This window comes from Dromiciops gliroides, chromosome 2 (genome assembly GCF_019393635.1).
Source record: "Dromiciops gliroides isolate mDroGli1 chromosome 2, mDroGli1.pri, whole genome shotgun sequence".
NCBI classification, from domain to species: Eukaryota; Metazoa; Chordata; class Mammalia; order Microbiotheria; family Microbiotheriidae; genus Dromiciops; species Dromiciops gliroides.
Window position 1 is genome coordinate 473966251 of NC_057862.1, and position 14545 is coordinate 473980795.

General features: G+C 44.0%; 1 protein-coding gene across 1 annotated transcript in view; it reads right to left on the reverse strand.

Moving 5' to 3' along the window:
* The window catches only part of ALK (ALK receptor tyrosine kinase), a 1073674-nt gene that overhangs the window by 22036 nt on the left and 1037093 nt on the right, over window positions 1-14545 (reverse strand). Inside the window, exon 24 of the mRNA XM_043982018.1 lies at window positions 2922-3019. Coding sequence (XP_043837953.1) covers window positions 2922-3019 — 98 coding nt within the window. The remainder of the gene's footprint in view (window positions 1-2921; window positions 3020-14545) is intronic.

A 14545-nucleotide genomic window follows, 5' to 3' on the forward strand; every position in this document is an offset into this window, starting at 1 on the left:
CACTGGCAAACCAAGTGGAGGCACTTCCCCAAAGCAGCACTACTGCATTTCTTCAAAGGGTTGGTGATAGAGTATACCTCGAGAGACGTTGTATACAAGATGGAGAGCTGTAGGCTGGATGGTAGTATATGTAGTGAATTGTGTTCCCAGCTGGCTGAACAAAGAGTGTGGATTAATAGACTAATGGCAACCAGTAGGGAGGCCTCTAATGTGCTGCAAGGCCCTGTCTTTGGTCCTCTTCTGTCCAGTGTTTTGGATAAAGACAAAGAAAGAACAGATATGCTTATAAAATTGGCAGATGGCACCAAGCTGGGAGGGATAAATAATAGGAGAGATGATGGAATCAAAACTCAAAATGATCTCAAATGGGGGGAATAATGGGCCCCAGGCAGATAAGATGAAATGCAGCAGGGAAGCGCTACATGCTTATGGTTAAGAAAATCAATTGCACAATTATAGTATTTGGGAGATGGAGGGGGTGGAGCACGGTTTGTGTGTGAAACAAGACCTTGAGGTTTTCATTGACCACAAGCTCAATATAAACCTAGAGTTACACGAGGCTACTAAAAAAAAGCTAATGCGTTTTAGAGGCTCTTAATAGGCATTTAGTGTCTAGATAATGGGAGTTAATAATCCACCTCTTCTGCATGAGGCAGACTACATTTTGAATATTGTATCCAGTTCTGACCACCACATTTGAGGCAAAGATGTCAACAAGCTGGAGTTCATTTGAGGAAGATGATGAGGGGCATGGAGGAACGGGGAATAAGAAGATGGAGGGAGAATGAGCTAGCTGTTGTGGAGGAGAGAGTAGACTTATCGTCAGGGGTGTTGTGAGGTTCAAAGGAGATAATGGGTGTAAAGCACCACACAAACCATAAAATACTGTATAAATGACTTTAATTGTTATTGTTATTATTATCATCATCATCACCAGGCCTCCAGACTTTATTCCTTGAGCCTTTTACAGAACACCAGGAAAGTTTATAGAGAAATATACTAAGTGCTGGTTAAATGTCTAGAAACTGGGCTTTCAAGGGGAAAAACGTATGCACATAGTATAAAGTTTAATCTGTATTATGAACATTGTGAACATAGACAGTCAACAGAACAATAATTCAAGGGGTACGTGTAGCCATGATTCCAGCCCTGACCATTATGAAAAGCTTTAGAGAGAAGAACGAAGAAGTTAACAAGTAGAAGTTACTGGGAAGCAGGTTTGGGCTCTGGATAACAAAGTTCTAACAATTAGAAATGTCCCTAACTGGGATGGGCCACCATGCAAGGTAGTGAGCCCCTTGTCTAAATCGGATGCTCAATTAGAGCATCAGGGATTCTACTAAGAGGATTTCTATTTAGGTTGGGAGGTGGGCCTTTGAGATCCTTTCTAGGCCCATGATTCTTCATGATAATTCCATGAAGCATGGTGACTGGTGCCTCACGCTTTCACTCACAATGTGGTTTCGAAAGAGGTTTTACAAGGAACAGATGGAAGGGCTTTCCTAAGGAAGGGATATATAACACAGTAAGGGATGGAGTTCTTAACTGGATCTTGGAATCCTAGACTGTCAGAGCTGGAAGGCACGGGACCTCAGACTCTCTAGACTATGAAGCCTGGTACATCACCATTTCCAGTAGCCTGCTGTAATATCTTTAAAGAAAACATACATAAAGATGTTCATGTATCAGGAATGCTTAAGATGAAGCCAGCCACGATGAAGATATGACAGAGTTTAAAAAAATCAGAGAATCTTAGATTTGGAGAGAACCTCAGAGGTTATCTGGTCTGAGCTTTGCATGATTAGGCATTCTCTCTACAAATATCACCACACATTCATCCAAACTTTACTTGAAAACCTCTAGGGAAGGGGAAGCCTACTACTACTTCCTGAGGCAGCCCATTGCTATGTTGGGCAGGTCTGGATGCATTCCAGTTTGGCAATGCCCTTTCAAAAATGTGGCAGCCAAGCATAGTGTATCAATTTAAGGGTCAAGCTTTGATCATTTGCATAAGAGCCTCCTCATTGGTGGAGAGAATGATGACTCAGAGAAAGCCTGAGAGCTTTGCAATCCCTTCACACAGGCAAGTCACTTAACCCTCCTTGCCCTGCCCCCTCCCAAAAGAAAAGTAAAAAAAAAAAAAGTTCTAGATAGGCACCTTGGGGCATGTGTGAGTGGGGAGGGTTCAGGGTAGGGAAGAAAGCCCTGCTGCATTTCAGTTTCTGAATCTATATAATGGGCAGAATGTTGCTTTTCACCTACCCACTAAGAGAATAGTGAAGTTTAACTTATAAAATGGTTGAAGAAGCTTTGCAAAGAGCCCATTAATCCATTTTACTCTTAAGACTGAGCTCAGGCCTCCAGATATGAAGACAATAAATACACAAAGAACAGAATCAAGTGTAACATGGGAAGCACTTTCAATGGGCTCCCTCTAGTCACACATTTAAGTAGGATTTCGATAGGGAGAGAATGAGATTGATGAAGTAAAGGAAATAGTTCTTATCCTTGCAGATTTCACAATTTTGGAAACCTTGAATTCCATTTCATTCTCCCTCTGAAGCCCTGGAAAGTTGGAGGCTTCCATGAATATCAGCGGTTGAACCTTCTCTCCCCGCCTCCCGTGCAGGATACAATAACGCAGCCAAGGTTCCCAGAATAAATCATTTACATTTCTACCACTGGAAGCAAAATTATGATGCTGATTTTACAGATGGGGAAACCGAAGTCTCAGTGGATTCAGTGATCATTTAGAACACATCCCTGGCTGATTAGAAAAATATCCTTGTTTTTGCAGTTTGCCTCTTGGGTACTATCCCTTGTTCCCAATTTTTGGGCAGGTCTGCGGCCTCACAGCACAATGAAGATGAAGCTGCTTAAGGCCAAGAGGGGGCAAGGACAACCAGATCCCTCTGACTTACCGGTGAATGAAGTGGTTTTCTTCCAGGTACTGACAGCCACAGGCAATGTCACGAGCAACGTGCAGCAGGTCCATCATAACCAGGGAGGAGGGCTGGTTCTGCAGAGACAAAAGTAATGACACCCCCACCAGTGAAAAGCAGGTCATGCTTGCTTGACTAAGGAGAACAGCAGTTATTATTATGACCCACATGCAGGAAAGAGAGAGGCCCTGGGTGAAAATCCCAGTTTTGACATTTACTGTGTAACCCTGGGTAAGTTTAAGCTCTCTGGGCCTCAGGCCCCTCAGAAGGGGCTGGAGTCCATGGTCTCTAAGGCATTTTGGTCTTTAAATCTATGATCCCATGCTGTGCAAAGTATTTTCTTATTTGTTCCTCCTATCATTCCTCTGAGGTAGGCAATGCAGGTATCATGCTACAGATTGTACGGATGAATTACCTGATGATAAGAGATAAATGACTTGCCTAGGGTCATACCACCCTAACGTGTCAGAACTGGGATTTTTAACCTTGGTTTTCCTGACTCCAAATCTATATTCTATCCAGCCACTTTTTTTTTTTTTGCAGGGCAATGGGGGTTAAGTGACTTGCCCAGGGTCACACAGCTAGTAAGTGTCAAGGGTCTGAGGCCGGATTTGAACTCAGGTACTCCTGAATCCAGGGCCGGTGCTTTATACACTGCACCACCTAGCTGCCCCCATATCCAGCCACTTTCAGTGTGAAAATCTGAGACACGACTGAGTTGAGGATGAAATATGATCATTACAGTGGCATACGTTGAGAGCTGCTAACCTTTAGAGCCCTGAGTGGGTCTACAGGAGTCCCACATTGAAGAAGCTGTTGCCCTGTTACATCGAAGTGCTGTAACGAGCCCCCCATCTGCTTTCCAATCCCTCCTGCAACTGGACTTTCATTCTCTCACTCCCTTGATCACTCCAGTTCACATAATTAGAACTGACATAGCCCTCTAAGGCTTACAAAACTCTTTATATGCATTATCTTATTTGAGCCTAGCATCAGCCCTTTGAGGCACATAATATATAATTATCTGCTTTTACAAAGAAGGAAACAAGCTTAGGGAGGTGAAAGTGACCCGCCCATCATCACAACCAGTAAGTGTCAGAAGGCGGACTTCAAACCCAGGTCTCCGAGTCTGATGCTTTTACACTATACACACTGACTCCAGTTGATTAAACACCTACCTGTGAGGTGCAAGGGGTTGGGTTAGCTGGAGGAAGATACAAAGATGTGTAACCAAGGAGAAAGCTTATGACCCGGATATATACAGAGAACTCACATATAACTGAATAGGATAAAGTTAAGCAGCTAGGTGCTGCAGTGGATAGAGTTCTGGGCCTGGAGCTGATGTAGGAGGCAAAAAAGGGGTTAATAGAAAAACCTAAGACCTAAGCTCTAATTCAGATATCAGCTCTAAAAGGCATTCAGACCCCAGTTAATGGAGAACCTACAAGTCAGGATGCTGGTTCTTGTACCCACAGAAATCAGTGCCCATAATGGAACAGAGGGAGAGAGGCCATGAAGACCTGAAACTATAACAACGAAGGAAATGACAGAAACTTAGACTAGAAATAAATGAAAAATGAGGATGTGTTGAAATTAGCCATGGGAACCAGAAAGAGACACATGCAGAAAAGGCCAAATTTGTCTCCAGATTCACCCTATGACATGTAAACCCCCCAAACACACCTCCACAGAAAAAGGTACCCACCTCGGGGGTTGGCTTAGGACCCCAGGAACTCCAAATTAGGATAAACCCTCCCCTGTAACATCCCTAGGTGGAGAATATTATGAGAAAGACAGGCCCTCCCTTGTACTCCCCAAAGGTGGAGATTATTATAATGAGACTGATAATCAATTTATCCATACTACAAATATAACTCTTTCCTTATTTGAGAGTTACTTTTCTACTCTTCTGGTTCTCTCTCTGTGGTCACTCACAGTATTGCAATAAAACTTGGAAAACTGAGACACTGAGTCTTGTAATTCTTTTGGGACGACTCACAATCAATTTAACCCCAAATTCTATCCCACATTAGAGTCAGGAAGACCTGAGTTCAAATCTGACCTCAAACACTTACTGTGTGACCCCTGGGCAAGTCACTTAACCCTGTTTGCCTCAGTTTCCTCATCTGTAAAATGAGATGGAATAGGAAATGACAAATCCCTCCAGTATCTTTGGCCTCAAATGGGGTCACGAAGAGTCTGACACAACTGAAAAATGACTAAACAACAATAACAAGGTTGAAGTTTGTTATGGAAAGATAAAAGTGTTACAAAAGATTTGTCACTTCCAAAAAATAAAAAAGCTTCATAGCAGTAGAAACGGAATTAGGCCTTAAAGAATAGGGAAGATTTTGCTAGGCCGAGATGGGGGTCAGGGGGGATGCCATGTAACATGTTCACCGTTGGACAATCTTGTCTGCTAATGGGGTATTAAGCTCAGTCCATGGATTAGATATGGAAAATTCAGGAATCTTCAGGACATGCCAGGATAGCTCAGATGATCCTTTTGGTATACTCTGTGTCCTGGCTGCAGAGCATCCCCCACAGGCCTCATTAGGGACCACGTACAGATGCCCTGATACACCTGGGATCCTAACTGCCTTCCGCAAAGGTTCATCAGCCAGGGCTATACACAGAGGGAGGCAGGAAGAAAGCTCTCGACCACCACAGCTGGCCTGTTACAAGCTTCCCAGGGCTTTGCCGGTGCTCCTGTATTCCCCTTTACACCACTCCATAAACCTCAGAAAAGATGGGCAGGTTTGACAGTTGTACACCAGCACTGCAGGCAGTGTGAACTTCATCTAAACACCTTTTTTCCTCTGAACCAGGTGTGATTCAATCTGAAACAGCTCATCCCCCAGTGTGCAACCTCTGCCATGGTCCTTGACCATCTCCCACGGAATCAAAGAACCTCAGAGGCCCACCTCTGAGGGTCCTCAGAGGTCTTTTAGTCCATTTCACACCTTGACAAGAATTCCCTGTTGTGACACCCAGCAAGTGTTCATACCTTTGCTTGAAGGCCCTTACTGAGGGCCCAAGACATCCCATTGGTAATGCTGGTTTTCTCTACCATCAGGTTTAAATTTGTGTCAGCCACAAATCTGATAAGCATACAACTATGAAAAATTTTTAATGACATTGGGCTGCTACATATTCCTGGACCAAACAGCCCACTAAGAGCTTCCTTCCAAGTTGAATTTGAACCTGTTTAGGTCAAGCCGTCAACCAGTTCTGGATCCACCTAAATGATATGTTATTTATCTCATGTTTCTTATCTTTTCCACAAGAATAGCATGAATGGGTCAATCAGTAAATCAATCAAGAAACATTCAGTGACTAAAATGTGCCAGGCATTATGCTGGGCCAAATGCTTTACTAAAATCCAGGTGAATATTTACAGCATTTGGGGTAGGTAGGCGGCACAGTAGATAGAGTGTGGGGCTCAGAGTTAGGAAATTCAAATATAGTCTCAGACACTTACTAGCTGTGTGACCCTGGGCAAGTCCCTTAACCTTGTCTGCCTCAGTTTCCTCATCTGTCAGATGATCCGGAGAAGGAAATGGCAAACCAAATGCCAAGAAAACTCCAAATTGGGTCATGAACAGTGGAACACAACTGAAACGACTGAACAGCAGCAACAACAGCATCGACAGTGTTCTGATTCAGGAGTAAGTCTAGGAAACCTATCAAAAAAGGATACAGGACTAATCTTGCATGGCTTGTTGCTAACAGGGAGGGGTGTGGCATTTATTCAAATGCCTGAAAGGAAACTGCTACGTGACATCTTTTAAAATGGTGTTGCTCTTTCTATTTAGATGTATCTCAAAATGTTCAGGGGGAAAAAGGTTTAACTTCTTCAAGAATTCTCAGACTTGAAACAAGATAGGGGAAGGGGAGGATGAGGGAAATTTCCAAGTTTGGGTTGTTGTTTTGTTGTTTCAGTCATGTCCAACTCTGTGACTTCATTCAGGGCATTCTTGGCAAAGATACTGGAGTGGTTTTCTATTTCCTTCTCCAGCTCATTTTATAAATGTGGAAACTGAGGCAAACAAGGTTAGGTGACTTGCTCAGGGTAACACAGCTAATAAGTGTCTGAGGTTGGATTAGAACTCAGGAAGATGAGTCTTCCTGATTCCCATCCCAGTGTTCTATCCACTAAGCCACCTAGCTGCCCCTGAGTTTTGATAGGTTACCTAAAAGATAACCTTGAACTATTCAAGACAAAAACTGACCACATCCTACCTTCCTTCCTCCTCTTCCCTAACAACCCTTGTCTTCCCTAACTTAGCCTTGCCTCCTAATCTGTGCCGTATTTATTCCTATCTTTGAATCCTTGTTCAACTTATTCTCCCTGCTCCAAATGTCCTCTTCCTTTCTCTCAGCTTATCTGAATCACACTCATGGCCATGAGTAGATTCAGCCAGTGGATATTCCATTCCTTCGGTGCACAGAACACTGTGCAGATCTGAAGAGCATAAGCTGGAAGTTAGGCTGGACCCTACGGAGAGCTGCTTAAGTGGCAGAGCTAGGATTTGAACCAGGTTCTCTCCAAATCTAATATTCTTTCCAGCTTTGAGTTTTCCATCCTATGAAAAACTTTCCATACTTTCCCATACGATAAGTTCATCAGAACCTGAAATGGAGTTTAGGTGACCAAAGATTTATTGGCCTCCATGCTGACCAACGGGTATTTCTAGGACTTCCTTTGCAGATGTGATCACTGATATTAACTCTCCCATGAGACTTAAAGGAAAACCTGAAAAAATAAAGGTCTGTGTAACTTATTTTGGTCAAAAGCTTCTTGAAGTCAAATCCAAGCCTGCAAAGGTTTAGTTATAGCATCTGAATGGAAGCTTTATTTAGCATTGACGAGCAACCATTCGTTGAGACATAAAGTTTAGTCAAGACACCACTCTCACCTGCCTTAGACTTTATGGTCCAATAGAAGGATGTATATGCTGGAGGCTATGGGAGAGCTCGCTGATAGTTAACTTTTCAGCATGAGCATTTATACCTCTGAAATGGGCAAATTCTACAAGTCAGGGCTTGACTTATTGTTCTGTGGAGTGTTCAGACTTAAGAAAGTGATGGAGAAAATGTGAAGAACTCATGCAGATTAAATGTAAAGGTATGTCCTACAAACATTTCACTACTTCCCCACCCCCTTAGCCTGTTGTTAAACCTTTACCAGTGGGTAAGTTTAAAACAAAGTGTTGCAGGGCTGGTCAGTTTGGCAAGCTCCTGAATCAACCTGATGAGATTATGGAGCATGGCCCTTGTTGAAAGAGGCTTATTTCCCATTGAGCTAGGGCCATTCTCTAGCCAGCCCCTCGCAGAGAATCTTTGGATACAAGTGTTTCTTTGGGAGGGCTCGGTGAGCCCCTCTGATTGGTTCTCAGTCGCAGGGATGCCTCCTGATGATTGGTTGACTGAAAAGGATGAATCATTAGAACAATCTCCCCTCCTATTCTACAAGACTAATATGTGAAACAACACTATCCTTCTTCCTCTTTCCTTTTTATTTCAAAACCAGAGTGCAGCAAGGTGGGTGGGGGAAGAGGAGGGAAGGAGAGAAGGACATCTTCCTTCCAACCCTCTTCACTGCTCCCCCCCCCCCCCCCGCCAGCCTCACTTAATAATCAGGAGATAGCCCAAGTTACTAGGGACTCACTTAACCTTCCCAGCAAGGGACCAGGCTCAGATCTGTGGGAGGCTCCCCCTTTTCTGACAAAGGCCTCAGCTTTGTATTCTTATTGAGTTAATTGCAGGACCCACCATTCTCCCTGAGTTTGACCCCAGGAGGGTCTGTGTCACACTTTGGGGTTACTGTGGCATCGCAGAATTTACTTTCAGAGAAATACACAAAATATAGATTAGGTGCAGCTCATGTCTAGGTTCCTTGAAACTTGGGTAAAGGGAGTTCTTTGATCCCACATAAGCATTAAAGGTAACAAATACAAATCAAGTAACAGACGGCCTTTACTTCATCACACAGAAAATTGGGAAAATGCACTCAGAGGAACAATAAATGCTTATTGATTGAGTGAGGGAGGTAGTCCATAAACAGATACGGAAAACCCATAAAGCACTCAAATAGCTCATAAACTCTCCTTGCCAGAGAACCGAACTTAAGGTTGCCAGTGACTCACCTTTTGCATTCCAGTCGATGAGTCCTTTTTACCCCGTGGTCCCCTCCCTTCCTTGCCCCCCAGCTTTCTCCCTGCTCTTCACAAGTCATGTAGCACCATCCTGAAATTTAGACTCCTTCCCTCTAAAGGTAAATAGATTTTGAGAACTGTTAAATAAATAAGCAGGCTTGCATTGCCCAAATAACTGTAATTAGGAGCTCATCATAGGTAGGGGTGGCCAGGTCCCAATCCCTTGGCCTATTACTTTTTTCTTTTTCCACAACCCCTTGTTCCATGTGACTTTGAGCTTCTCACAGAAAGATGAGGTGGATAAGACATGAAGAGGTCTAGTCTTGGCCCTGTTGCTTACTGGCTGTGCATCCTAAGTAGGTGCTGCTTCTCTTTCTGGGCTTCGGCTTTCTCATTCATAGGGTTGGACTAGATGTTCTCTAAAGGTAAAATGATGTAGTGCGCAGAGTGCTGGGTTTTGAGACAGGAAGACTTGGATTTAAGCCTTTGACACTCAGGGGCATGCTAGTCAGTGTTTAACAACTGTCGGGTGATGGCATATGTATGACTCACTTAAGTTTATAAAATTTGCTCCATTGGCTCCATCACTTTCCTAAGTCTAGACAATCACATAGAATATGAACCAATTGGCTGAGAGCCCCCTTTGAGCTGGCTCCAGAACATTCTTGCTACTTCTTACCTGTGTGACCCTGAAAAGTCACTACCTCTCCGAATCCGTTTCCTCTGTAAAATGAAGCCACCTCCCTGCAAACCTTAATGTGCTAGAAGGATGTCAGCTATCTTTGTTTTCCAAGGTTCCTTCCTGGGCTAAACTACTGCAGGCCTTGTATTTAAATCACCATTCTGTGTCAATATAAAGAATCCAGGACAGGGGAAGGGCTGGAGAGACTCCCCAAAGAACAGTGCTCCACCTACCACTTGGGTGCTATTGTAGTGACTGTATTGGTTTTTTTCAGAGGCCTAAAAGATCCTGGGGGGACAGAAGGGAGGTAGGTAAAGAGTAGATGTATATTTAGGGCAAGAGACTTGTCTGTATTTTTTTGGACAAAAATTTAAATTCACAGATTTAATGGAAGCCCTTAGGGAAAATCCACTCATTTTGTTGATGTCAGAAAATGCTCTTTTCCCCCTCCTGAGGGGAATATTTTTGTTTCTGCGAAAGCAGGACTTATTTCTGAACCTTGGGGGTCATGGAGAGAAGATTTTCTCCCAGCATGTGATTTCCTGGGCTTTAGTCCTCATCAGAATGGCCAGCTGAGTTCTCTCTGGATGCTGGAATGTTAACATCTCAAAACAACTGGAATAATAAAGTGATTAAACACTACCAGATGCTAACCCTGGGGATCAAGTTTGTCAGGGCTCTGTATCTCTGGCCATTGTCTGAAAATTGACTGCTCCACTGAGGGGTCTCTGCAGAAGCATCCTGCAGGCTTTGGGTTGGGGGGATGGGGATGGGGTTGGAGCGGGACAAAGATTTGGATTGGTGTTGGGGTGTGTGGTGGGGGGCATGACAGGGGCACTGCCATTGCCAGTCATCTCGTAGTGAACAGGAGGCTGAGCATCTGGGTTCCAGTCCCTAACATTTGCTGGATCTCTGGGACATCCACTAGCCAAATGGATGGGGAGGACCCACAGGATTCTGAAAAGGTCAACAGCCAATGGTAGAACAGACGACTTTCTTTTTAGCAGACTGTGCCATTTGAAGGAACTGGACCCAGTTCTTCTGTAAGTATGCCAGGTAGCAGGGCAGAAAGTGTTCAATCCCATGGTTTATCCACCTGCTTATGGGGAGGTATTTGAGGAGTAACTGAACCCCAGTCTATTTTTGGAATCCCTTCCAACCTCAACAGTGCCTCCAAGAGCCACCTGAGAAGTCTCTGTCTCTGCAACATAAAGGACAGAGTTCAAATGTCATTTGAAAGTGCACAGTCCTCTGTCTGAGCTAGTTAGGTGGTGAGCTGGGCCAGGAAGCAGGAAGACTTTTGAATGCTGCTTCAGACTCTTCCTAGCTGTGTGGCCCTGGGCAAGTCACTTACCCTCTGTCTGCCTCAGTTTCTTCAACTGTAAAATGGGAATAACAGCAGCCAGCACCTATGTCCCTGAGTTGTTGTGAAGATCAAATAAGATAACATGTGAAGCACTTAGCAGTTCCTGGCACATAGTAGGTGCTTAATAAATGTTTTTTTTTTTCTTTATCTCCTTTAAAAAAGTCAAAGGATATCCTCCTGCTCAACTCTCCATATTTACTATTTTCCATTCTTTAACAAACAGGTGAAGGGTTCAAGTCTATCCTATTTAACATGTGCCTACAATGCACAAGGCAACATGGAACTTCATATAGTAAACAGAGTACCAGACCTTCAAGACAGGAAGAGTGCCACCAGCCTACACCAATGGTTGGGTTACCCTAAACAACTCACATAACCTCTCAGTGCCCTAAGTGACGCTGTAAGCGAGGATTCCTCACAGGGAGTTTGCCTCATCACTGAAATCTAAGTCTACCTCTCCTACCCCCTTCCCCCAGTATAAATCCAAGATGCAGTGCTATGAACTAGGGAAACCAAGTCGAAAATAACAGCCCCTGTCCTCCAGGAGTTTACAGTCTATCATGGGGAGGCAATACATACATAGATAGGTAACTACAAGGTAATTCAGGAAGGGAGATAGTACGAACAGCTGGTGGTAGGTGGGCATCATGGAGAAACCTTGAAAGAAGATGGAGAGGAGGCAGTAGGATGTTCCAGGCATGGGTGGGTCATGGGAGGGGCCGAGGCTTGTGTTAATGCATCATGGTAGGTGATAGAAATATGGAATTTAGAGAACACTTAGTTGAGTTTGGATGAAGAGCAGAATGTCAGAAGAAAGCAATATGAAATAAAGTTGGAAAAGTAGCTCAGGACCAGATCACAGAAGGCCCTGAAGACCACTCTGTGGTTTATTCCCAAGGCAATAGGGAGCCACTGAAGTTTTTGAGCAGGGGAGTGATATGGTCAGACATGCTTTAGAAAGATTATTCTGGTGGATCTGTGGAGGAGGCATTGGAGGAGTCGGGGTTTAGAAGCAGGGACCCTGATGAAGAGGCTGTCATCCAGATAAAAGTCCATTTAATGGAGAGAAAGGATAGGAGACAGTGGCAGAGAAACCAAGGAAGGAGACAGGTCCAGCATGTGGAGGGTGGCTGGTTACTAGTGTGAAAAGCTGCAGAGAAGTCAATAACAATGAAGAATAAGAAAAGATCATTGGATTTAACCATGAAAAGATTTTTGGTCACACTGGAGTCAGCAGTTTCAGTAGAAGCCTTATCGTAAAGGCTTGAGAAGTCTTAGATTAGAGTTTGGAAAGGAAAAGGAGGAAAGAGAAGATTGGGCCTTAGGGGATAGCAGGGTCAAATCAAGTCTCTGACTTTTTTTTTGGTAAGGCAATTGGGGTTAAGTGACTTGCCCAGGGTCACACAGCTAGTAAGTCTCAAGTGTCTGAGTCTGGATTTGAACTCAGGTCCTCCTGAATTCAGGGCCAGTGCTCTATCCACTGTACCACCTAGCTGCCCCTCTGACTTTTTTTTTTAAAGGAAGTGGAAACCTTGGGTATGTTTGGGTTTTTTTTCTGTTTATTTTTTGGCAAAAGGAAAGAGACCAGTAGAAAGGGAGAGACTGAAGATGGAAGGTGGGAGGAACAGCTCCTAGAAGAAAAGGGAGGGGATGGGACCAAGAGCCCAGGAGAAGGGCCACTTCTCCTTTGGAGACTAGAGCAATGGAGGAGAAGATGAGTGGAGATAATGAAGAGTTTGCTATATAGAGGCAATGAGGAAGCTCACAGTGGACAGCCCCCACAGCAGAAGGCAAGAAAGGAGGAGGGAGGTGGTGATTCCACAATCAAGAGATAAGTGAAGGTTTTGAGCGGCTGTGCTGTTAAGGAATCAATCAGGGAAGAATAAAAGGATTGCCTATAGCAGCAAGGGAGCAGTTGAGACTGGATAATGAATCTGTGATGGATCCAGTCAGTATGGTTTCATGGATTTCCCAGCAGCGTTCAGCAGCATGGAAGTAAGAACAGAAAAGGCAGATGGTGGCGGTGGTCTAGAGTTCATGATTGGCAGCATAATCTAACAGGGATATGATGCATACATGGGTCGCTATGTTTAAAAAGTAGTGTATAGGGAAGGGACCCATTGGTGGAAGACTGTATAGAGTTGGAACTAGTGAACTTTGGGATCAAAACTATGAAGAAATGAGAGAGAGGCCAGAGCAAGGATGATATCAGAGGGATGAACCACCTAGAATTCACAATGAGGAAAAAGAATAGAAGAGAATGATCAGAGAGAAACATTTCAGAATTTAGCATCAGAGAGGCAGTTGTTATGGTGAGATCTATGGTGTGACTATCCTTATGGATGGCTGAGGTAGAATGAAATTAAGAGTCATGGGAACTGAGGAAGATGATGATCTGGGAGGCCAGGGAACATTAATGAGTATGTTGAAATTTATATATGTGAAGGCAGGGACTGAGCTGGAAAGGGAGACTGAACATCTTGAGAAAGGAGAGAAAAATACCTAGATTATGAGAATAAGCATTCAGATGGGCTGATGTAGACAGATGGAGTAAATCCCAGAGGATGGAAGGCTTCGGAATGATGGTGGCAACAGGAGGGTCAAGACTCAGCTGTAGATAGCAAGAAGTAGGCCAATCCCTCCTATTCCAAGCAACACTAGAGGGCATGTCCAGTAGTGAAATGTCTTCTGAAGAGAACCAGGTTTCTGTGAGTGTCAGAAGATGGAAAGAATGTGAGATGAGACAGAGAGAATGTGAGATGAAGAAATCTTGGATCAAAGGGAGATTGTTAATAATGGAGCATGCATTTCAAAGGTCACAGTGGAAGTGAAAGGTAGAGGACAGGGATTGGGGTAGGTTAGGGTGAGTTGGATAGGAATGAGAAGAGGTATCAGGAGAAAAAGTATTTCACCATAGCAAGTGACACTGAATCACAGAGATAAGGGGAAAAGAGTTAAGAATTTGTCAGCCATAGCACGGAGGCAGAATCAGTTGACTGGGGACTCTAATAATGGCTGAGCAAGGCATGACTGCAAGAGTAGGGGGATCAGCTTTCAAGTCGATCAGCAACCAAGCAAGCAAATCCAGCTGCAAGGGATCTGATGCTGGAGCTAGACTGGGAATCTGGCTGGCCCTCTGCAGCAGTGATTATCTGATGATTGGGTTCACATTGTAAGTTCACAGTCTCATCCAGAAATGGTGGGGAATAAGACATACCCAGAAGATACACTTAACACACACCTGGCTTCCAGTTTCTGAGTTCCTGGCAACATGCTTTCAAATACCTTTGTCTCCTGAGACTCAGAGATTGTCAGTTTTCAGAGCCCTACAATGAATTTGTGTAGCCATTTTTATTCCTAGAAAATGCCACGAGGCCTTGAGTCCTGCTGGTGAAAT